This window comes from Hypoxylon trugodes (genome assembly GCF_022578975.1).
Source record: "Hypoxylon trugodes strain CBS 135444 unplaced genomic scaffold F4822scaffold_6, whole genome shotgun sequence".
In the NCBI taxonomy this organism is placed as follows: Eukaryota; Fungi; Ascomycota; class Sordariomycetes; order Xylariales; family Hypoxylaceae; genus Hypoxylon; species Hypoxylon trugodes.
This window is the reverse complement of record NW_026250021.1, coordinates 1352476-1374171: the sequence shown is the minus strand read 5'-3', so window position 1 is coordinate 1374171 and position 21696 is coordinate 1352476. Positions and strand designations below refer to the sequence as shown.

General features: G+C 47.1%; 11 protein-coding genes across 11 annotated transcripts; 6 read left to right on the top strand and 5 right to left on the bottom strand.

The window, feature by feature from the left end:
• Positions 1–155: 155 nt before the first annotated feature.
• Positions 156–1953, top strand: F4822DRAFT_406809 (peroxisomal biogenesis factor 11). The gene is made up of 2 exons (XM_051458434.1): positions 156–273; positions 880–1953. Exons 1-2 carry the CDS (start codon positions 228–230, stop codon positions 1767–1769), a joined length of 936 nt encoding a protein of 311 aa, XP_051313303.1. The 5' UTR covers positions 156–227; the 3' UTR covers positions 1770–1953.
• F4822DRAFT_406808 (NADH-ubiquinone oxidoreductase 51 kDa subunit mitochondrial precursor) lies at positions 1954–3892 on the bottom strand. The gene is made up of 3 exons (XM_051458433.1): positions 3394–3892; positions 2351–3338; positions 1954–2290 (listed from the first exon to the last, which is right to left on the bottom strand). The coding sequence occupies exons 1-3, from the start codon at positions 3868–3870 to the stop codon at positions 2118–2120; spliced, it is 1638 nt and encodes a 545-aa protein (XP_051313302.1). The 5' UTR covers positions 3871–3892; the 3' UTR covers positions 1954–2117.
• A 341-nt stretch (positions 3893–4233) lies between these two features.
• F4822DRAFT_430274 (trimeric LpxA-like protein) lies at positions 4234–4881 on the top strand (the record flags this gene model as incomplete). Its single annotated transcript, XM_051461260.1, has 2 exons — positions 4234–4632; positions 4693–4881. 2 exons carry the CDS (start codon positions 4234–4236, stop codon positions 4879–4881), a joined length of 588 nt encoding a protein of 195 aa, XP_051313301.1.
• Positions 4823–5882, bottom strand: F4822DRAFT_285401 (uncharacterized protein). The gene has a single exon (XM_051454937.1). The coding sequence runs from the start codon at positions 5716–5718 to the stop codon at positions 4981–4983; it is 738 nt and encodes a 245-aa protein (XP_051313300.1). The 5' UTR covers positions 5719–5882; the 3' UTR covers positions 4823–4980.
• A 170-nt stretch (positions 5883–6052) lies between these two features.
• F4822DRAFT_437639 (amino acid permease/ SLC12A domain-containing protein) lies at positions 6053–7742 on the bottom strand (the record flags this gene model as incomplete). Its single annotated transcript, XM_051462433.1, has 2 exons — positions 6053–7531; positions 7584–7742. 2 exons carry the CDS (start codon positions 7740–7742, stop codon positions 6053–6055), a joined length of 1638 nt encoding a protein of 545 aa, XP_051313299.1.
• A 496-nt stretch (positions 7743–8238) lies between these two features.
• Positions 8239–9833, bottom strand: F4822DRAFT_285389 (ubiquinone biosynthesis O-methyltransferase). Its single transcript, XM_051454936.1, has 2 exons — positions 8564–9833; positions 8239–8509 (listed from the first exon to the last, which is right to left on the bottom strand). The coding sequence occupies exon 1, from the start codon at positions 9726–9728 to the stop codon at positions 8790–8792; it is 939 nt and encodes a 312-aa protein (XP_051313298.1). The 5' UTR covers positions 9729–9833; the 3' UTR covers positions 8239–8509; positions 8564–8789.
• Positions 9834–10483: 650 nt separating this feature from the next.
• On the top strand, positions 10484–11277 carry F4822DRAFT_430270 (3,4-dihydroxy-2-butanone 4-phosphate synthase; the record flags this gene model as incomplete). Its single annotated transcript, XM_051461259.1, has 2 exons — positions 10484–10547; positions 10640–11277. 2 exons carry the CDS (start codon positions 10484–10486, stop codon positions 11275–11277), a joined length of 702 nt encoding a protein of 233 aa, XP_051313297.1.
• A 1788-nt stretch (positions 11278–13065) lies between these two features.
• On the top strand, positions 13066–15543 carry F4822DRAFT_285251 (cytochrome P450). Its single transcript, XM_051454934.1, has 5 exons — positions 13066–13486; positions 13632–13736; positions 13804–13839; positions 13892–14379; positions 14434–15543. Exons 1-5 carry the CDS (start codon positions 13285–13287, stop codon positions 15184–15186), a joined length of 1584 nt encoding a protein of 527 aa, XP_051313296.1. The 5' UTR covers positions 13066–13284; the 3' UTR covers positions 15187–15543.
• Positions 15544–15799: 256 nt separating this feature from the next.
• On the bottom strand, positions 15800–17179 carry F4822DRAFT_430268 (uncharacterized protein; the record flags this gene model as incomplete). Its single annotated transcript, XM_051461258.1, has 1 exon — positions 15800–17179. The coding sequence occupies one exon, from the start codon at positions 17177–17179 to the stop codon at positions 15800–15802; it is 1380 nt and encodes a 459-aa protein (XP_051313295.1).
• A 300-nt stretch (positions 17180–17479) lies between these two features.
• On the top strand, positions 17480–19563 carry F4822DRAFT_285296 (MFS general substrate transporter). The gene is made up of 3 exons (XM_051454935.1): positions 17480–17927; positions 17990–18263; positions 18315–19563. Exons 1-3 carry the CDS (start codon positions 17780–17782, stop codon positions 19525–19527), a joined length of 1635 nt encoding a protein of 544 aa, XP_051313294.1. The 5' UTR covers positions 17480–17779; the 3' UTR covers positions 19528–19563.
• A 266-nt stretch (positions 19564–19829) lies between these two features.
• F4822DRAFT_406801 (NAD(P)-binding protein) lies at positions 19830–21280 on the top strand. Its single transcript, XM_051458432.1, has 2 exons — positions 19830–20314; positions 20399–21280. The coding sequence occupies exons 1-2, from the start codon at positions 20032–20034 to the stop codon at positions 20815–20817; spliced, it is 702 nt and encodes a 233-aa protein (XP_051313293.1). The 5' UTR covers positions 19830–20031; the 3' UTR covers positions 20818–21280.
• Positions 21281–21696: the final 416 nt, after the last annotated feature.

Genomic DNA, 21696 nt, shown 5'->3' with positions numbered 1-21696 from the left:
GAGGTAGACCCGCTAATTAAGTGCTAGCGCTGCGGGACCCTTTATAAAAACTAAACTCCGCTGATCTCCAGCGCCCAGCCTACGAATCTGGGGGCTGAGAATTGAATCTCACCATCGCAATTCTCCGACACCTGATCTTGATCTTGAACTTAATCTTAGTTTTCATTCATTTTACTTTAGAATTAAACTAGTATTCACCATCTTTGAGCGCAAAGTATATTAACAGCATGGCTTCTAAATTCGAAACCTTCATAAAATTTAGCACCGACTCAGGTACGAATCATCCTTTTATTCTTCCCCTCAACGCTGTGTAACAACCTACGATATCCGAACCCCGCTGTAGCCGAGAGGCCACATAAGTCTACAAGAAAACATCTTATTCCGTATTTTTTTCTATCAACTGAAATCGTATACTATCAATTGGACTTCGTCTCGAATATAAAGTTATACTCTAGATGTCTGTATGGCTGGCACATCATTTGGTGTTGATAGTCTTGTGCAAAAGTACAATACGTACATACTGGTGACCAACTACCCGGTTATGAGCAGGCCTATGATACTACGGACTATACAGCCCGGACTTCATCTTCGTCAATTAAAAAGACTCAACGCCATGCCAAATCGCTCGGAAATTTCCTAAGTATAAGTTAATACATGGCTATCAACCAATGAGCTTTTAACGTCTAGTGAAAGCTCACTCTAGCTCTCAGTAAGAGTGGTACGGGGTTCTATGCCGCCTCAATCTTGACCGTAAACCGGTGTGAAGAGTATGAACTCATTTCGAAACACCACTTATGCTGAAGACATGATATATACTCACTAAATTTTCATATAAGCCGCGTCTAAAATATGACCATATACTTATAAATTCACTCTTAGTCGGCCTAGAACGAACCTTCCGACTTCTTCAAGCAACCGTCCAAATCTTCTCATCCTACACCCTGCCCTTCGACTTGTTGCTCTTCACCCTGAGTCTCTGGGCGACCAGCATCCCCTCATCCTCCGGCATCCGGAGCACCCTCGGTCTCCTCAACCAACGTCTAGGCCTAGCCCGGCGCTATCTACGACTATTCCGATTCCTCGAGTCCTTCAACGCCGCTCAAAAACTATACTCACAACTCTCCTCTGCTCCGTCTTCACCCCAGGAGAAGAGCGCGATTGCGAAGATTACACCATGGCTCGATGTCTTCGCCAAGACCTTTAACGGCATGTACTTCCTCCTCGAAGCCAGCACTTTACCCCACGCACTCCAAATCCCAGGCTTATCCGTCTGGGGTCTTGAACGCGAACGCGTTGTTGCTATCGAGGCGCAGCGTTTCTGGCTATTCGCGCTGGTATGCGGGTTATTGCATAACTTACTCCAAATCCCACTCGCCGTGTCTTCCGCTCCGCCACCGGTAGGATCGGCTTCTACCACGACTAGCGAGAAACAAGATTCCCAGACCGAGGCAGAGAAGAAAGACTCGGAAAATGTATCAGAGAAAGGACCAACCGACGACATGAACGGCCCTGAATTCCGCGAGTGGACACGGAACCGCGTCAAGGAAGTCAAAGAACGAACTCGTCTCCGCCGCCGCCAGATTCTAACTAAGGTCCGCAAGTTGGGTCGCGGGGCAGCCACTAACGCGCTTGATATCCTGATTCCGGGTACATTTGTTGGATGGATTAATGTTGAGCCCGGGACTGTTAGCGTGGCTATGTTCGTGACGACGATATTGACCTCTATGGACGTATGGGAGAGGTGCGGACGTGAGGTGGCTGGAAACTAGACGTGGGGGGTTGATTGCACCCTTTAGATGCGACAAGTATGTCGTTTTTCGGGTCTCAGGAATTACGAGAATAGAAAGTCGGATTATAACTAGAACCTGGTACTCTGATTTATGATGACTATGAGGACAATACGACATGGCTCTGTCAATTTGGAATTACTTCATTGCATCGGAACTGTCACAGATAGATAGGTATTTAGGAATAGTTGAGCACTACCTTTGTGTGGATATGTACAAAATAACGAGTTGTTGTAATGGTGTACAATAGGTATGTAATTCTTTTTACCCTTTCGAATTACGCCGTCTAGCTGTATATTATAACGAGACGATCCACTCCGGTGATTTAGTTTATTGACCCGGGGCAACTAATTTGCCTTGTGCTCGGGCATCGGGGTTCCATCCACCAGCCAAAGCTTGAGCACCGCCATGCTCAGCAGCGTACTTCTGCATCCTCGCCTCCAACTCCGGTCGGAAATGTCGGATTAGGCCTTGGATAGGCCAGGCGAAAGCCTCACCCAAAGCTATAAAGACGTTAGTATTATTATTAATATGAAAATCATAGTATGGAATTGTAAACTTACCGCAAATTGTGTGGCCCTCAACTTGTTTTGTTAACTCTTGCAACATATCAATCTCACGTTCACGGCCCATTCCCTTCTCGAAACGGCTCATGATTTGCTCAGTCCACTTGCTACCCTCTCGGCAAGGTGTGCACTGTCCACAGGATTCGTGTCGGTAGAAATGACTTAGTCGGGAGATAGCTCGAACGACGTCGGCGCTCTTGTTTAAGACGATAACAGCAGCGGTACCGAGACCCGATTGGCTGTCCTTCAACGCATCGAAGTCCATCAATTGGTCGTCGCAGATGTGCTTAGGTAGAATAGGAGTAGAAGAACCACCAGGGATGATGGCAAGCAGGTTGTCCCACCCGCCTCGGACGCCACCGCAGTGCTTCTCGATAAGTTCTCGTAAGGGAATGCTCATCTCCTCCTCAACGGTTGCGGGGTTGTTGACGTGACCGGAAATACAGAACAGCTTGGTTCCTTGGTTCCGTTCTCGGCCAAAACCGGCGAACCAGTTACCACCTCTTCTGCAAATTGTGGGAGCAACTGCGACGGTCTCGACATTGGCGACAGTGGAAGGGCATCCGAACACACCGACCGCGGCGGGGAATGGAGGCTTTAGACGGGGCTTTCCAGGCTTGCCTTCTAACGATTCGATAAGTGATGTTTCTTCACCACAGACGTAGGCACCGGCACCACGGTGTAGGTATACATCGAAGTCGTAACCGGAACCGCAGGCGTTTCGACCAATTAATCCGTCAGCGTAGGCTTCGTTGATGGCTTGCTGTAAGACGGCGGCTTCGAGGATAAATTCGCCACGGATGTAGATATAAGCAGCGGTTGCATTCATGGCTCGACCAGCGACTAAACATCCTTCGATAAGTTTGTGAGGGTCCTTTCGCATAATTTCTCGGTCCTTGCATGTTCCGGGCTCGCCTTCATCGGCGTTGACGACAAGATATCGCGGTTTCGTGTCCTTATCCCAATCCTTGAAGTTCATAAATGACTATAACACCAATTGATTAGTTGTTTCCCCCAATTAACAGTGTAATCCGACGTACCCATTTTAAGCCAGAAGGGAAACCAGCTCCTCCTCTACCTCGTAGGCCCGAAGCTTTAATCTCACTAATAATCCAATCATGGCCTTTTAGAATAATCTCCTTCGTCTTATGCCAATCTCCCATTCGCTTAGCAGACTTCAAGTCGGCGGGGTATCGGCCGTAAAGGTTTTGGAATATGCGATCTTGATCTTTGAGGCCGCCATAGGTTCGTTTCGGAGTTCCCTCTTGTACGGTCGCGAAGCTTCGGTTCTGCTGGGACGAAGAGGTCTGTGGTAATCTGGAACAGGACGGTAAGGCGATACGCGACAGGGCCTTCGCAGAGGCTGCCGTCGGGGTTGTTGTCCTGGACAGCATGGTGGAAGGGAATCGGCGCTCAATTGAGCAGAGGGAGTGGAGAGTCCGGATGGCGATGTGGAAATATTTGGGAGGATTTGTCGTTGAAAAGGTGAGGCCTTTGAATGGAAATGACCGCATCATGATTGGTTCGGTGTCATATAGAGGTGGATCTCCGTGGCGATCCAAGAAGCTTAAACCACATTATTTCATTGTGGCTAGTGAATCGAGGCTGAGTGATGAGGTCATCAACCGTCTTGATTAATATATTGGTTGATAAGCAGTTAACACAGTTACTGATAACAACCATTACGTAAATACATCTGAAGTTACACTCGACGCGGAATACTAAAACATACAAACAAGTCTATTGTATTTACTTTAATTCTTTGGCAGCTCTTCTCATTTAAATCAAGGGGGTATCTAGGTATGCAGTCATGAAATCGAGTACTTTAATACTCCTTTCGCTCGTGTTACTTCCCACATAGTCTAAACGAAAATCATACAATGTCGTCCTCCAAACGCCAATCCATTCTCCCTCGAATTCCCTCCGGTCCTAAAGCGCCAGTCAATTTCTCGTCGTCTATAACGATAGCCGAAGCTGCGATCCTAAGCGGAAATCACACCATTAATATCAGCTCCGAGTCTGTCGTACATCCTCGAGCGAAGCTAGATTCCTCTAACGGACGAATCACTATTGGTCGGAGATGTATCATACATGAAAGAACGAGCATTGGGGCGGCGTCTGCAGATCCAACGCCCAGTGAATCTCGTGATGGCGTAGTTATTAGTGACTATGCTACAATTGAAGTTGGTGCAGTACTCGAGTCTGGCGGCACAATGATAGGCGAAGGGTGTCTGGTTGGTGTGGGTTGCAGAGTCGGCAAGGGAGCAAAGCTAGGCAGGGTGAGTTTTCCCTATTCACATATGATATTGTAGCCATAGTACTGACCAACTACATAACAGCACTGCACTATAACACCACGGAGCGTTATACAACCAGGAGAAACAGTACCGGATTATACCGTTGTTTATTCTAACGGAACAAGACGAACCGATAAACGTGGTATATCGGATCTCAAGAATAAGGCACAGGCTCGACAGATTGAAATACTGAGGAAGCTTATACCAAGTGTTCCCGCCAAGTTTCAATGATCGTACCAGATACCCATAGCATTGATTTAATTCATATAATGATACCCTGTTAAGTCTACTAGCTCGAAGTCTTTTGTATCTGTTGCTTCATATTGAATTCTATTCTACTCTTAGTTTACCATAATTAATTAGGAGCTTCATCTTCTCTGCCCAAGCCACTACAACCCTCTTGATTTGCTCATTCGCTGTTTTCACCGCCTCTTCAGTCATTCGCTCTACATTAGCATCTACATCCGGACTGACATCTCCATAGTTGAGAAGTAATTCGATCACGTCTGCGCGCTCTAGTCGTATAGCTTCAAGAATAGTTCTCAAATTAATTATACCACCCTTGTTTATGATCTTGCTAATGATATCGAGTGACTGTCCACAGACTATTGCCGCGGACAATGCGCCGCCATCCGGGGGACGCCCCATATTGACCTGCGCACCGTTGTCTAAGAGTACATGTATCACCGAATTGATCTTGTTTGGCGGTTTGGTGCATGCTTTCGTTAGGAAAGATTCCGCTACATGGATGTATGGAAAAAAGAAATTTACGAAGACAGGCTGGTGGTTGCAGAGAATTCGTAATATTGTTGGGTCGGGATTGTCCAAGATGGCGTCAACGATTCGGACCTCCCGCATGAGAGAAATTGAAGGGTTCATCTGAAGAAGTCGCCTCACTGCATCTCTGTCTTTTTCCTCTACGGCGTACCTCAGCAATTGAGAAGGAGTGAACTGCATGGTGATCGTGGTCGCCGTTAATGTTTCTTGGGCGTTACCAGGGTCAGCGAAATGTGGAGGTTGGGCCCCTCGATCTTTTTTGTAAAGCCAAGTTATCTCTAGAGCATGCATCAGGCATAGGGATGTCTCTGGTACCAGATAGAGCCATTATATAGAGGCTCAGAGGTTGATTGAAATTGACAGAGAAAAGTGTAGCCTCTGTATAACATCAAACAGGTAGCTGGAAGCTACGCAGGTATAACAACATGTCTATGGGCACGACTGCTAGTTTTCGCATGACAGGATGTCCCTATTCGACAATCCGTTAGTAATTCTAGTCACAGCAGTAATAGTAGTTGATCTGTTAACAATATTTAACTGATATTTCATGCTGCGTATCTACCTAGGTATGATTCTTATGACACATCATGTATGTCTTGTACTCCATTCCTCCCCATACTAAGACTCAGCTGAAAATAAATCGCTTAACCACAATATACCATGGCACATTCTTTTTCTCTCTAGAAGAGCCATCATCCTCCACCTGTGCCAAATAATCCCGTCTACCAGTTACCAAGTCTGCTTCAGCTAAGGGAACAATCTTTGTCCCCTTAACAAACTTCCAACCAAAATACAACACCGTAAATATCGCAATGACCACATACGAAAACACAAAATCAACAGCAGCAAAACCTCCAATGAAAACTTCGTATCCAGAGATGAAAACAAGAAACAAATTCAGCAACACGACAAACCAAGCCCCATAGGGATACAAGAAAGCACGGTATGGTAGCTCATCCACCCCATGGCCCTGCCTTGTCCACGCCCGTCGCAATCGTATATGCGTCACACCAACAAACGCCCAAGCAACAAAAGTAGCAGCACCAGCGATGCTAATCAGATACGAAAACACCTTCCCGGGAGTAGAAGCGATATTAAGCAAAGCCAGAAGGCCAAGCGTATTTGAAAAAACAACGGCGTTGACAGGTACACCGTTTGAGGTAGTCTTCGCAAAAAACGCTGGCGCGCGCCTCTTAACAGCAAGCGCCACCAAGCTGCGCGAAGCGACGTATATTGCGCTGTTGACTGAGGATAGCTGCGCTGTGATCATAACAACATTAACTAAATTCCCACCACCAGCCCACCCAGCATTAACAAGCGCCACCGTCCAAGGCGATTGCGCAGACTTGCTAGTCGCCGTCAGGAGTCCCGGTTCGTTATACGGCACAATAATCCCTGCGAAGAATACCAAACCCAGGAAGATAATCAGAATACGCCAAAACGTCTGACGAATCGCCTTAGGCAAGTCCTTCTTTGGATTCCGGCTCTCGGCCGCAGTCAAGGCAAGCATTTCGGTGCCGCTGTAATACACAGCAGCCAGAACGAAAGTCTTTCCAAACCCATTAATCCCATTCGCGACAGCGCCCGGATCGCGCCAATACCGGAACCCGATATACTCGCCACCCACCGCCCCCGTATTAACCAGTATCGCAACAAGGAACCCGCCAACCACACACACCAACTTCCAACACGCAAGCCAAAACTCCATCTCGCCATAAACCACGACCCCCAGAAGCGACGTACACTGAAAGCCGGCCCAAAAAATAAGTATCCAAGCATACGCCGGCACCGCATTCGTCCAAAGTCCCATAATCAACGAAATATTATTATAATCATTCGCGATATTGGTAACCCAGAGATACCAATAATTCACGCCTAACGAAAATGATAACGCCGGGTCCACGAATCTACCGGCTAGTTCGATGAATGCGCCTTGCACGGGGAAGAGAGTGGACATCTCGCCTAAGCTCTGCATTACGAAGAATACGTCGATGCCGATGATGAGGAAACATATTAATGCACCGACGGGCCCGGAGTAGGCGATTGCGGACCCGGTTCCGTACCATATGCTGGCGCCTACTACGCCGCCGAAGGCTATCATTTGCTGTGGCCATGGTTAGATATTGCGAGGTGAATTTTGAGATGGGGGTACTGACTAAGTGACGATTCTTAAGCCCGCGCTGGAGGCCTTCATCGATGACATTGCCGTTACTAGCATGGGCGACCTCGCCCTCCTGGGAAGGTATCTCATCGGGTACGTCGTCGGGAGAAGTCGACATCTTTTCGACAACCTCTGGCGTTGGTGTTACACCCATTCTCGCGGTTTGTAGGATGCCTCGGTTCTATACACAGGTTCCTCGGTATCTAAATCTTTCGAGAAGATAAGAAGCGATTTACCACATCAAGCTTCCCGAGTCAACGGGGTTAGACCTTGATCGAACTTTGATCGGTCAGCAGATGTTTGCTTCCTGCTGTGCGTATAGAACCTGCTTCTCCGCGAAGAATGATCGTCCGAATTGGGAACCGAACACTCCCAAAGTGAAGAAAAGGCATATTCCACTGCCTCTTATCGTTATAACATTGTATGCCTAGGATATATACTGGTTCCTGTACGTACCTCCCATACCCCCACTTGTTATTGGTTGATAGGGTTACAATCGGGATTGCGACATCCAACTTGAGTAAGTCTTATCATGAAGGCAGCCCAGATTCCGTATAGTCCCCGATAAGCATGTAGTAAGCTGGGTATATGTTTGTAATGGATAAATCAGAACTTATATTAGACATCTGATCAATTTATTTTAGTTTAGTGTCTTTGATATTGGTGTTTGCGTGGAATAGCGTATTGTTGTTTGTCCGCTTTTCTAGAATATCACGATACGAAGCCCTGGCGAGTTGGATCTGAAATTGATCGATGCTACTGGCTGAGAGCATTGTAATGGTGACGCTTTCTTAGGGAATGGCGTGACTTGTGAAGCAGTAGATGGGACGGGGTCGTCTTACAAAGAGGGCAACTTAAACGGCAGGAGATGGAATTTGAAGAGCAAAAGATGAAACTATATCACCGGATTGAAATATGTATCTATATGATTGTTAGCGATGGGTTAAAATGAAAGAAAAAGTATTGCCAACGCACCTAAGATTTATCGTACCAATTTCATGATGGTGCAAAGTGAATGTACCTTCGTAAATCCAAAATATCGCTTCTGGACTATTCAAAATTTGGGAGGGTATATTGATAGATAATGCGACAACCAGATCTCGAGCATTTTCCGGCTCAGTTGGTCGACCATACCTGTACTCTATTATTATACACCATGTCTAATATCCAGTTTAAACTTTTATGATCGTTGTTAGGTTTATCATATCGACTCATCGGTTCTTCGAACGGCGAAGAAGTAATTTCCAACTTTCTCACTCCCATTTACTTCCCTCCATCCCAGGCCTGGGACATATATTACGCCCATACACCTCGGCTCAGCCCATCCCATTCTCTTTTGTAAGAAGTGGCCTCTCAGCTCATCTTCATTGATGTATTTCCGCCAGTCATGTGTCCCTTGAGGTACTATACGTAACAAATCCTCGGCGATAACATTGGTGGTCAACCAACTCATCCATGTCCTCGCAATCGTGCTAAGCACTAGCCAACCTCCAGGCTTGACGAAGGGCGTACATCGGTCGAGGAACTGTGCGGGATAGGATACATGTTCTATAACCTCGAATATCGACACGATATCGTAGCCCTCTTGGGGTGTGCTCGGGGCTGGCAGTTGCTCAATAGGTGTATTGAGGTATGTAAGTTTCGACCGTAACGCGGGGTCTCGCTTCGCATGCGCCTTCGCTACAGCCAGCACCTCAGAGCTGGGATCTATCGCTGTTACAGATGCAGTACTAGATAAGCGAGCAGCAGACTCGGCAAATATCCCCCCTCCGCAGCCTATATCGAGGTATTTCAGACCGGTAGAAGGTGGGGGTGGGTCGTCGAGGACAGAAGCGCGACACGATCGAATGAAGTCATGTCGGAGCGGGTTCATAAGGTGGAGGATTCGTGACGGCCCTTGGGGATCCCACCAAGAGGATGCGAGAGCGTTGAAGTGAGACACTTCATCGGGTGATACGGTCGTGAAGGTAGGGTCGGTGTGATTGGGGTTTGAGGGCGAGGGACCCGAGGGTGACGAGGAGGCCGAGGCTCTCGTGGCCGAGAAACTCCGGCTTATTATTGCATGTGAAATTGGTCGCACGCTAGCACTGGAGTGGCGCAGTTGTCGCAGAAGAAGTGCAGTATTAGAACTTGTTGGCATGATGTATTAGGCTTGGGAGCAGCCTTCGCTCTAAAGTGATTACTGTTATAATCTTGTCGCAACGGAAGCCCTCGCCATGTGTGATTACGATATGAGAAGAATTGGAAAAGTTCCAGATTGGGTAACAAGCTTTGATGAGACGCAGAAGACCCAGACTAACGGGGTGCGCCGGTTTCGTCCCGTGCAGGGGTTGTCTTAGAATTGGCCAATGAAAATGACGGATTCCTAGTGTGATGTAATCTTAGACCCAGAAAACAAGCCCCTCAGCATGAACGCCGACCCCGCCGAGCTTGTCCTCGGAGACCCTTGACTTTAGTGTTAAACAGACAGCCAAACAGCTGATCAGTCAGCATTTGAAAGAACTTTCCTCATTCTACGCCGTGGAAAGTCCGGGATGAGTAAGGAATCGTCAGTGCCGTTTGCTACATGTAATCAACGAGTATATTATTCTTATTCTCATTCCGATTTGGATTATATTATAACTTTACAAACTTACTCCTCAAAGACTTACTGTTAGAATCTTGTTACAACATATAGCGTATCACCAGTTTGTTGCGTTACTTTTGTTTCCCACGTACCCTAAGCCTTATGATTTACGGTAGCTGCATGTTGTGACGCAACCTTTGATCTCTAATCCCTTTGTCGCCGCAGCCTACGACCACCAATAGTTAAACCGTCCTGTCTGTCGGTACCCGTCTACGAAACTTGGGAAACAAAAGCAACTCCAAACCATTTCGTACACCACATCGCCCATCATGCCGTCCGCTCTCATTGACCACAGTCGATTCGATTCGATACCAGATTCTATTGCCGCTTTCCGTATGTCTTCTTATTCTTAGGTATCTAAGACAATTACTCGTCCGGAATCCCCCTTGTATACTTTTGTAACTAATGAGTATCTCGTACGATAGGAAATGGCGAATTCATAGTGGTAATGGACGACGAAAACCGCGAGAACGAAGGTGACCTAATCATAGCCGCCGAAAATGTAACGACCGAACAAATGGCTTTCATGATCCGACATACCTCCGGCCTAATTTGCGCACCTATTACACCCGCCCTTACCGAGTCCCTCAAGCTACCGCAAATGGTAGAGAACAGCGAAGATCCCCGTGGTACAGCCTACACCATCTCAATCGATGCGGCTGACCCCTCCGTAACCACCGGTATTAGCGCTCATGACCGCGCACTCACCGTCCGACACCTCGCAGATCCTAAGTCAACCGTAGCAAGTTTCCGACGCCCCGGACACGTATTCCCGTTGCGCGCACGACCAGGTGGTGTTAGGGTCCGGAGGGGACATACAGAGGCCGGTGTTGACTTCTGCAGGCTAGCTGGTAAACCCGAAGCCGCGGCAATTTGCGAATTGGTCGAAGACGGAAACGAGGTCAGTGGTAGCGCAGTACGAGAAGGCCCTAGTATGATGCGAGGCGAGGGGTGCATTGCGTTCGCGAGAAAATGGGGACTAAAGGTCTGCACGATTGCGGACCTAGTCACTTACCTGGAAAAGGCTGAGGGCAAGATCGGGGCAAATGGAAGCTCATCATAATTCATATGAGATTATACCATTTTCCTGGATGTAATTGGAATATCGGCGTACGTCTCAAGCCCGCCGAAGGAGCTGGGTGGCGGCTGAGGGTCACGTAAGCACTATACATGATTGAAAGCTGGATGCGAGGATTTTCTTTTTGGATTACAATGGAATTGCATAGGTAGAGAAAAGGGGTGTGCTATCATATCATCAAGTCACAACTCTACATACATATATCATGTTGTATTATACACCATAGCATGGATCTGACATCCGAACCGGAAATCCAAAATCCCAATATGCACATTACCCCAAGCACATGTCAATTGCGCAGGATGAATTGATCATAAGATAGTTGAGACGAAAAGCCTAGGCTATCACCACCCTTCAGCCTCAGCCTACCTTCATTGAAAGTCTTGATCTTAAATCTTTGAGATATCAATTGACAGTAATGATTAACTGACTTCGGCCTCAACATTCTCGGCTCCGACCCCCTGAATCGCGGGGGAACAGCCGCGTAAACAGCCGCGAGAAGCGCCGAACCACTAAAGTAGGATACCGAAATTCTGACATTGGCCCCGGTGAAGACAACATAGCAGCACGGCCATATTAGGAAAGCGGGAAGCAAATTCAATGCTTGCTATCCAAAGTCTGGTTCATGAGGCAATTCTGATAAAGCGAATAGACGATTAGTAGCTTTAGTTCCGAACCACGGATCTCCCTACCCCCACATCGATCGAATAGGTGCTTTAACTCTCCACTCTTCTCAGGCAGATTCATCTCCTTAAACGTTGTCTGAATTGTACAGATGAATGTAACGTGCACCGGAAACCGAGCTCTCGGTTTTGTCTTTAGATTTCGATGGGTCAATGGGTCAATAAGTTGAACCGACCCGACCTCACCGACCCTACCCCGTAAAATCCATGTTTGTTGTTTTGTTATAAGCAGGGTATCGTAAGATCATGAGATGTCGACCGGGTAGCCAACATCAAAATGTCCCTTTTTGGAGATATTGTTATGTGGGAGGTTGGCGAAAAAGATTGGTTTTTGATACGTTGGCCGTATGGAAAACAGTGTAAGCACTAGCGAAAAGACCCATGCCTGGGGCTTCAAAGGATGGGAAAAAGCACCCATCGTGAAAATTTCTTGCCAGCCGGGTTCCACACATACATAAGGTAGGTACTTTACGTACCCCTAATTAATATACTGCGGCATGTTAGGCGATAGAAGGATTCGTTAAGATGTAGGCGGTTCCTGTCGGGAGTTATATGTAAATTGTGTGGCTTGTGGCGTTTGATTTGTTAGGTGCCTTACCCGATACACTGGAACGTGGGAATATTGAAGATTTCCAAGGTTGGTTTGGGGTCGCACTACATATCCAAGTACATTTTAGTATAATGTCGGTAAGAAGCAGCCACAGTGGATACTTTACACGTACGCCGTACCGTATCGATGCAGTAGCATCTTATTTGACTGCCGATCGTAGAGGGCAGGAGCGTATCATAAGAAGCGGTATTGACCTGTGTCTCACCCACGATGTACTTCACCGACAGGGGGTACCGCGGGGTACCGCGAAGCACCAGTAAGGCCACCCCGATTTAAGGTGACAGCGTATCGCCTTAGCCGGCAGGCATAGCAGTTACGATCCCATTATGGTGTATTTTGGAAGTAACCCTCCTGGCGTGGCCGAATGGAAAGTACATTATGTATACGGCCGCGCAACTCGCATAATCTTAAAACTATAACTCTTTTCTACTATATCATCCTTACTTCTAACTATTGTTTCTTGTATATAATTCAACTATCTTCCAACCGCGTTTCGTCGTTAGTGACTTACGTAGATTGTAAGAGCCATCAACCAACAATCCGCTAAAACGGCAGATAGAGAGGCTCACACATACTGTGCCGCATTGCATGGGGGTCTCAATCGCAAGTCCAGGGGTCCTCTTTTAAAAGGCGGGAATCCTTCTTGACAATAGTTTTCGCCTTTACCTCACAAGCTCTTCACCCCAAGGCTCATTGTCTATGGGAATATCTGTCACGATGGCGCCCATAGTGACTTCATTGCTGGCATCGCCGGCTCTATTCCTTACAGTTTACTTTTCTTTACTTCCCATATCTTTAGTGGTGTATCGCCTGTTCCTACATCCTCTAGCCAAGGTCCCAGGTCCGAGGATTGCTGCTATTACCAGTTTGTGGTATGTCTTCCAAGTGAAGAAGGGTCGCAGTGAGTATTCCCTCATAATTATCCCCGGTCAAGTCGCCATCCTCTCAAACCCCGAGCTTGGTGGGGCTACCCGGCTGGTAGAATGAGATGGTGTCAAATAATTACTATCGTCGTGAAATTTGTTTACTGATTCCTCTCATTCTAGTGTTGATCCTTAACAGAGACTTGCATCGAAAGTATGGACCGGTGGTTCGAATTAGCCCCAATGAAATCTCCTTCGATTCTGAGGAGGCGTATCGGGCAATCTACAGTGTGTAACCCTCGCGAACCTGGCCAATGGCCCAGGCCGTTACGGAAATTATTGACATTCATGATAGCCGGAAGCCACTATATTCAGAAGGGGGACTTTTATTGTATGATTACCCGCACATTTCAGTGCAAAGACCATCCACTTATATCTTACAGGGGCGCTGGACACCCATCCCGGGAAACTCGACTGGCGTTTCCGCCGAGAGCAAACTGATAAATTCGCGTTGAACGCCGAAATGGACATAAACCGTTATCGAAATAATAGGAGAAATATTGGTCCAACGTACGCTGCATCTTCCGTCAAGAAGTATGGCCCTCGATTGGACGGAGTAATGGATGAGTTCGTCGCGAAGTTGCAGACGCAGGGAGGACAGGTCCTTGATTATACCGATTGGGTTCACTTAGTCGTTGTTGAGTGCTTAGGCGCTGTCACCCTCAACTGGTCCCCCGACTTCGTTAAGGATGGAAGTGACCATGGTTATCTCGTCAAGAGCATCAAGTTCTGGCGAGAGATTACCGTTTTCGGGTCTCTTAAGCACTTGCTTCTCGTTGTCCAAAAGTGGCCAGCTCTACGACCCAGGATAGCCAAGTTCTTTGGAGTGGATATGAGCAACATGCCAGCGGACTATGTCCCATTCGAGCCGGTACGTAATCTCCCCGCAGTTGAAAACCTGACATTTTGCTAACTTGGGCGATAGCGAATTTTTGGAAATATCGGCAAGCGTACCGCGGAGTTTCTCGCATCGGAGAAGCAAGGGAATGCAGAAGATGCTGATCAAGACATGCTAGGCGAGCTACTAGAACTTACAAAGAAAAAAGCAACTTGGAAACCACACTACGCGGGAAAACTGGCATTCAACAACTTCATTGCGGGCCACGAGACGACTACATCGATCGCGACTGCGGCGTTGGTTTCTATCTGCGGTAACCCCGAAGTAAAGGCACGTGTACAGGCTGAGCTAGATGAAGCCGATGGTGATATTGAGAAGTGCACGTATACGCAAGCTTGTATCAAGGAAGCACTACGAATGGAACCAGTCACATCGATGGCACTATGGCGTAAGGTTCCCGCGGGCCCGGACCTAAGCTTGCACGGATACAACTTTCCCTCTGGAACCACGGTTGGTGTCAATGTGGCGGCGATGCATTTGAACCCAGCTATTTTTGGACCAGATGCATCAGAATTCAAACCCGAGCGTTGGCTCAAGAGTCCCGAGGCTTGGCGTTCTCTCGATCGCACGAGTTTGGCTTGGGGTGGAGGTGCCCACACTTGCCCGGGGCGGCCCCTGGCGGAATTGATGCTTAACAAAATTGTTGGTGCCGTTATGCAGAACTTCGATGTCGAAATCGTGGAGAGACCTGATATAGAATCCATGGACAGCTACACATACATCGCGCTAATGACCGGGATTAGGGCGCGGTTCCTGCCGAGGCAGAAAGCCGAGGCTTGAAGAGCATGGGACAGAATTGGGAACTCGAGGATTTTGTGCGTGTACATGGTTGTACATAAGACGCTGTGCAGATGCCTGGGCGGTGCTCAGAGGCCTGGGTCATAGACCGTTAATATTGGATTTTACTACCGCCTATAGTTATTGTTACACAGGTGGCTAAGGGAAATGGAATTTGAACTATCTTGGAGTTGGATACTTATCTGCTATAGGGAAATGGTGGGGTCATAGTGTCAAAGTAGTTGACATACTTCTACGATGAGTGAGGACATACCCAAGATAATGAGTTTTATAGGTATCCAGTTTTACGGATAATACTGCCAAATTTGAATGAATTACTTCCAACTAGTAGAAATTTTATACTGAGGAAGTTGACGTGGTCTTGTACGCGTGCTAATGTGAGTGTTGCCCCTTTGCCCTTTCATTTTCGAGTCGCTTCAATAAAGCCGAATTATATGTTGAAATGACTAATAAACACGCGACTTATATCAAAAGTAATTACCGAAATATCCCTAAAACGCCAGCCTATATACTCTAGTGACCTACCACAAGCAATGGGATTCCACCTTGTCATATTCCTCGACTAACACCACCCTCAAAATTAGAAATAAACAACTTACGGTATCCACCAATACCTACGGGCGCGGATAACAAGCCGTTGGACCGCAACATCATCCGTGAACCAGACACTCCGAATCTGTCTCCTCATCCTCCTTCGATGGCGGAACTGCACCAACCCCAGACTTTGCGCATACAGCGCCCGTTGTGTCTCACCCTGCTGTCCCTGATCCAGACGAAAGAAACGGGATAATAGGATGTATATTAGGGAAGCATGTGCGTAGAGATACCTCGACAGCAAACTATCGCGCCACTGCGGATTCTCGTATCGGATTCGATCGCGCAGGTGGTGGAAGCATAGCATTTGCGCGTGAACGCTTCGGTATGCGTATGTTACGTTTAGTCTAGCTGTAGGCATGACCGTGATATATGTAATTAGGATAACCCAGTCCCAGATTACCGTCAGCGTGAGGTGGTCGGTAGGGGTGAAGTCCCAGGTTAGTAGGTTGGTTGGGGCTGGCGGGCTGTGGAGCATAGCGTAGAATGAAGTTATGATAAAAAGCGCTACGGTGAGGGGCCGGAAGGTTATAGTCCACAGAAGACCGAATGAAACGGCTGCTTTTTCTCCGTGCGCAAACATTAGGTAGAAGTGTATTGCCTTGCTCACCTTACGATGTGTATAGTCGAAGGCAATCGTGAGAGAGGATGGGTAATCCCAGATCCAACTAGGAAGACGACTGCCGAAATACCGCCAAATGAGATTTCGGTAAGCTGAGGGAAGAATAATACGGCTTATTAGCTGCTTAGTACCGATGTACCAAGTCCCCCAAGCAGAAATGAAGGGATCAACATCGTCTCCAATATAATTATCCCGGTTTCGTCGCGTATTTCCTGTGGCATGGTTAACGGGTTGCCAAAGCTGGCCATACACAACCATTGTGTGTCGAACGAACGGGACAATTTGCTTCGCGAGCCGAACGGCAGTGATATAGGTAATACTAGCGAATCGGTAGGAATTAAGTGAAAATGACACAATGTAAGACAGGAGATGCCCAACTGCCTGTACTAAACTTTGCTCCGTGAACCGAATGACGGCGAGGAATAAAGAAGCAACGAGTCGATAGGAGTGGACGACGAACGACACAACATAAGTTTTGAGGTATTCAACCTCCGATACAAGACTTTTCGTGGTCGCATTCGAAAACCTCCAAGCATATATGATACCAGCCCAGAGGGCCGCGAAGATATTAGTCGCATGTGTATGGAACAAACGCCAAAGCCATAGCATGGCATAGAAGAGCAGAATGATAGTTTGCAAAAAGTACCCTTTAAAGATGTAGTCAGCGACTATTCCAAGATTATAATAGGAAAAAGCTCCAATGAATACAACTTGGGTGAATCGCAGTCCTATCAGCCAGGGGGATGTTTTCTCAGCCATTCTGCTGTTATTGATTCATAGAACTCTGGGACTCGAAAACCTCTAAAGAGAGTAACAATTCCAACTTCACGAGGAGATCGCGTCATCTTCATATACCCTGGTCGAGAGCCATATACTCCCATGTTTGTTGATGATAAAGGTATTGTTTCTCGAAGGATAACATTGAGAGTAAGCTTCCTTCATACGTGGGTGCTAAAGTAGAAAAGGGGGAATGAAGAATAATCGCATTCTTTACCGGCTTATCAAGCTACCCTTTATAGGTAAAAACAATGCCATTGAGACAAGACAAGGTATCCACAAAGGGTTAGACATGTAGGTATGGAGTAGGTACTGTTAGGCGTGTATCTGCTTATCGGGACCCGTGCCGGCTTCTCGGCTAGAATTGCGGGTGTGACGTATCCGGGAAGCAAATGGCGCAACGCCGAAGTCGGCTAACTAACCCGTGACCTTGCCGTGCCCAGCCGGTCATACCGCCATTCCTTCTTCCGCTTACACTATTTTGCGAATTGAAAACCAATAAAACTTCCCACAATATATTTATCGTAGTATTTGTGGTAATCTTATATTCTCAAGAATATTATTGCCGGGAAACTGGACTAGATGTTTGAAAGAATTACCGCACCCCTCAGGTGGTTCTATCATGAATTTGGAATCGCTGCGATTCATGAAACTGGCTCGGATGCCTACCTTATCATCCTCGCGCGAACTGGCCGCATGTTCGCCTATGGTACCACAGCATTGATTCTAGGTACGACTCCGGGCTGATTCGTGAAGATGCATAAGATCCTAGGTGTTGACATAACCTTACAGCCATCTTTTTTTCCGCATTAGAAATATCGGACCACCAGATTGGCCTTTTTATGACACTCACACTACTGGGGGATGTTATCCTTGGGACATTCCTTACTCTTGTGGCGGATCGCATTGGTAGACGAAGGGTAATGATCGCTGGCTCGTTGCTTATGATTTTGAGCGGTGTCATTTTTGCGATATTCGAAAATTTCTGGATTCTTTTGTTGGGCGCAATTGTCGGGGTTATTAGTATAACCGGTGGTGATTTTGGCCCTTTCCGAAGCATAGAGGAGTTAGTCGTTCCCTTGAGCAAGTGGTTGAATTATAACTGATCGTGTTGTAGATCTATGTTATCGGAAATTACCACAGCTTCTACAAGAGCAGACGTCTTATCATGGCATGTCACTACGCCATTACTCGGATCTTCCTTGGGAAGTGAAGTATCGGGTAGGCTTCTCCACTACCTACAGAGTAAGGATGAATGGTCGAAGGTCGATTCCTACCATGCTCTTTTTTGGATCTATTCTTTGATGGGGTTGTTGAATCTCGGTATGGTTTTGATGCTCTCGGATGCGTGCGAGCTCGCGAAAATGAAGAAAAGTTATACGCAACTTCCACAGGGTGAAAGCGAAAGCAATGTAAATGCTATCGACGAGAGCCCTATGGAGATGCCTAATGTGGCTCCCGTATCTCAGAACTGGGTTATTCGAAGTTTCAAGTGGCTTTCAAATCGATTGGCCCAAATATCAGCGCCGACGCGATCCACAATGTACAAGCTATGGTTTTTGTTGGCTGTCGACTCGTTGGCTGATGGCATGGTGCCTTATTCGTTGACGAATTACTACATGGACGAAAAGTTCCATCCTGCCAAGTCAACCCTTGGCGACATCACTTCGTTTAGTTACTTCCTTGGTGCGTTTTCGGCAGCGTTCGCCGGTCCTCTTGCACGAAAGATTGGCTTGATCAACACGATGGTATTTACGCATATCCCATCGTCAGCAGCTGTATTGGCATTTCCATTTCCGCCTTATCTCTGGATGACGGCGGGGTTGTTGCTCATTCGCGCGGGGTTAAATAACATGGACCAAGCGCCACGCGCCGCTTTTATCGCAGCTGTGGTGAAACCTGAGGAACGAACAGCGGTTATGGGTATTACTTCGACAGTCCGCACACTAGCAGCCACAGCAGGTCCTACTGTTACGGGCATTCTCGCAGCGAGTAAACGATTCTGGATCGCGTTTGTAGTCGCGGGTTGTTGCCGTCTTTCATACGACTTGGGCCTTTACGCCATGTTCGTCAATATGAAAATTCATGGACATGAGACTAAACCGGTCGATTCGCCGAATGGGCAAGATGCAAGACGTGTACCGGATGAAGAGATGGAGCTTGAAAGCCTAGCCGATACTGACAGTGGCAGTGAAAGTGAAAGTAGCGAAAGTAGTGAAGAATCGTGGCGCGAGAAATCAGCATCCAAGACGGTTAGCCTTCAACCTCCTAGTGGAAATCAAAGAGTTCGAAGTAGGAGCCCACGACGTGCATCGGATTCGGAGGATTGATGAAAAAAGGCGTTTTAAAAGAGAGAGATTGCATTCAGTTGATGATACCAATTATCTAGAGGAAATGGTGTTTATGTTTTATGTAGGGGATTGCAATTGGTGTTATTCCGTGCATTAATTACAGTGGTAAAGTTGGCGCCGTCGGATAACCTTAGACATAAAAAGCAAATATTATACATTTTATGCATTGTACGACCACTCGTTCCTTACTAAGCAATGGATAAATTACTGCTGGTTGCGTCATATCGCGATTGCGATGAATAAGTGCACGGCGGCGTGATTGTTCGACCGAATTCTACCAGGGTCAAAGAAAAGCCCACCTAAGTCTTCCGAGGTTGAAAACATACGTCTCCTATTTTGCCTGGAGCTTTCATATAGCACTTTGAGTGACATATAAAATTGCACTTTCATATAGCACTTTGAGTGACATATAAAATTGCACTTTCATATCACCTCCATTGACTTTACCTTAAAAATAAACAAATTTATCATTCTACATAAATCATGGCGTCGGTGGCTGCAGTTTTCGGAAGTACCGGAGTTGTAGGCAGTCAAATACTGTCAACTCTTTTAAGTCACGATGCATTCAAGGCGATCCATACCATTTCTCGTCGAGCACCTAAAGCAGAGTCACCTAAATTGAACGCCACAATTGAAGCTGATACCGCCAAGTGGTCGTCTGATCTCTCAGGTATCAGTCCCGTACCGTCAATAGTCTTTTCAGCTGTGGGAACAACTCGGGCCGCCGCTGGTGGCGTCGCGAATCAGTGGAAAATCGACCATGATTGTGAGTCGCATTCCCTCAATCCGCATCCTCAACCCCTTCGTGAAAAAGCAAAGTTAGCCAAAATTACTTTTCTAACCATCGTAGTAAACGTCGACCTCGCCAAAGCGGCCCACACCGCAGGCGTCAAGACCTTCGTCTTCATATCATCAGCAGGCACGCGGTCGCTTCTCAGCAGCCAATTTCCCTACTCGAAGATGAAGATCGGCGTCGAGGACACCATCAAAGACGCAGGCTTCGAGCAAGCTATCATTCTGCGCCCGGGCTTTATTCTCGCCGAGCGCGAGGTACCCCACCAAGGCGCCACGCTCTTCCTCAAGCTTATCCGTAGCCTATCGCATTTCGGCCAGGCAAGACAGGATGCTTGGGGCCAGGAACCGGAAGTTATTGGACGTGCGGCTGTTCATGCGTCAGTCCTTGCGGCCGAGGGGAAGGCACCTAGTAAGTATTGGGTTCTGGAACAAGCGGATATTGTGAGGCTTGGTAGGGATGAGTGGAAGGCTTAACTTAAAGGTGTGATGGGAAAGGGGAACCGAAACTTATTCGACCTTGTAATTTCTCGTGGCTTGGGCGTTTTGGCGCATGTGAGGCTTTTGGGAGAATCTCCGCGATACCATGTTACGAAGTCCATCTTTAGCTCTTACAATACATGAAGTGATGTTCTTCAGGCGGCTCTGCGCGCTACTTATATCTTTCCGCTGAGCATGGGGGCGATGGAACTACCCTTGCTTCCGGGTGCTTATAGCTCAGGCTAGATGCCCTTGGCTGAGCATACGATGAAGGATGCATTGGTGTGTTCGTATGTCTGTCCCCACAGTAAGACGGCACAGCTCACCCGTCTCATCGCGATGCACCCTATGTATAATTGAGGAATATGAATCGCTGATCGGTTCTAGATTATATTCAATTGTCATTTAAGTTGAACGTCTATGAACTTGGTAGCATCAATTCTATTCAATTTCTTCACTGCTTCGCTGACTGATTGATGATCTACGTGAGACTTGAAAATCTCCCATGCCAGATCCCCTCAACAACACTCCTACTCATGTCGCATTAAGGGATTTTATTGTCTTTAATCTAACTAGTAGTCGTCCTTTTAGAATATGGTAACTATCGCTTTTCCCTCACTTAAAACAATCCCTTTGTACACTTCGTCATCGGAGGAAGGGTCTTGAAAGGCCATTCATCTTTCTAGAATACCACAACTACTATTTAAGAGCTTAAATATCAGTGCCATTAGCTTCCCTTCCCATCGCCATGAGCTAAATCAATCAAGACATCTACAGCAACTGATATTGAATCTTTCAATATCACCTTAAATAATTGTCACAATGCCTCAGTACCTTTATTATACCCACCAACCCAACAGACCTACATCTATCATG

Coding starts and splice junctions, on each gene's coding strand:
- F4822DRAFT_285401 (XM_051454937.1), bottom strand. CDS start 5,718: ATGCATGCTCTAGAGATAACTTGGCTTTACAAAAAAGATCGAGGGGCC.
- F4822DRAFT_406809 (XM_051458434.1), top strand. CDS start 228: ATGGCTTCTAAATTCGAAACCTTCATAAAATTTAGCACCGACTCAG. Junction 274..879: donor AAAATTTAGCACCGACTCAG/GTACGAATCATC, acceptor ATTCACTCTTAG/TCGGCCTAGAACGAACCTTC.
- F4822DRAFT_285251 (XM_051454934.1), top strand. CDS start 13,285: ATGGGAATATCTGTCACGATGGCGCCCATAGTGACTTCATTGCTGGCA. Junction 13,487..13,631: donor CCAAGTGAAGAAGGGTCGCA/GTGAGTATTCCC, acceptor CTCTCATTCTAG/TGTTGATCCTTAACAGAGAC. Junction 14,380..14,433: donor ACTATGTCCCATTCGAGCCG/GTACGTAATCTC, acceptor CTTGGGCGATAG/CGAATTTTTGGAAATATCGG.
- F4822DRAFT_406808 (XM_051458433.1), bottom strand. CDS start 3,870: ATGATGCGGTCATTTCCATTCAAAGGCCTCACCTTTTCAACGACAAAT. Junction 3,339..3,393: donor TCCCTTCTGGCTTAAAATGG/GTACGTCGGATT, acceptor TTGGTGTTATAG/TCATTTATGAACTTCAAGGA. Junction 2,291..2,350: donor TGAGGGCCACACAATTTGCG/GTAAGTTTACAA, acceptor ACGTCTTTATAG/CTTTGGGTGAGGCTTTCGCC.
- F4822DRAFT_285296 (XM_051454935.1), top strand. CDS start 17,780: ATGTTTGAAAGAATTACCGCACCCCTCAGGTGGTTCTATCATGAATTT. Junction 17,928..17,989: donor TACCACAGCATTGATTCTAG/GTACGACTCCGG, acceptor ATAACCTTACAG/CCATCTTTTTTTCCGCATTA. Junction 18,264..18,314: donor CCTTTCCGAAGCATAGAGGA/GTTAGTCGTTCC, acceptor ATCGTGTTGTAG/ATCTATGTTATCGGAAATTA.
- F4822DRAFT_406801 (XM_051458432.1), top strand. CDS start 20,032: ATGGCGTCGGTGGCTGCAGTTTTCGGAAGTACCGGAGTTGTAGGCAGT. Junction 20,315..20,398: donor GTGGAAAATCGACCATGATT/GTGAGTCGCATT, acceptor TAACCATCGTAG/TAAACGTCGACCTCGCCAAA.
- F4822DRAFT_285389 (XM_051454936.1), bottom strand. CDS start 9,728: ATGCCAACAAGTTCTAATACTGCACTTCTTCTGCGACAACTGCGCCAC.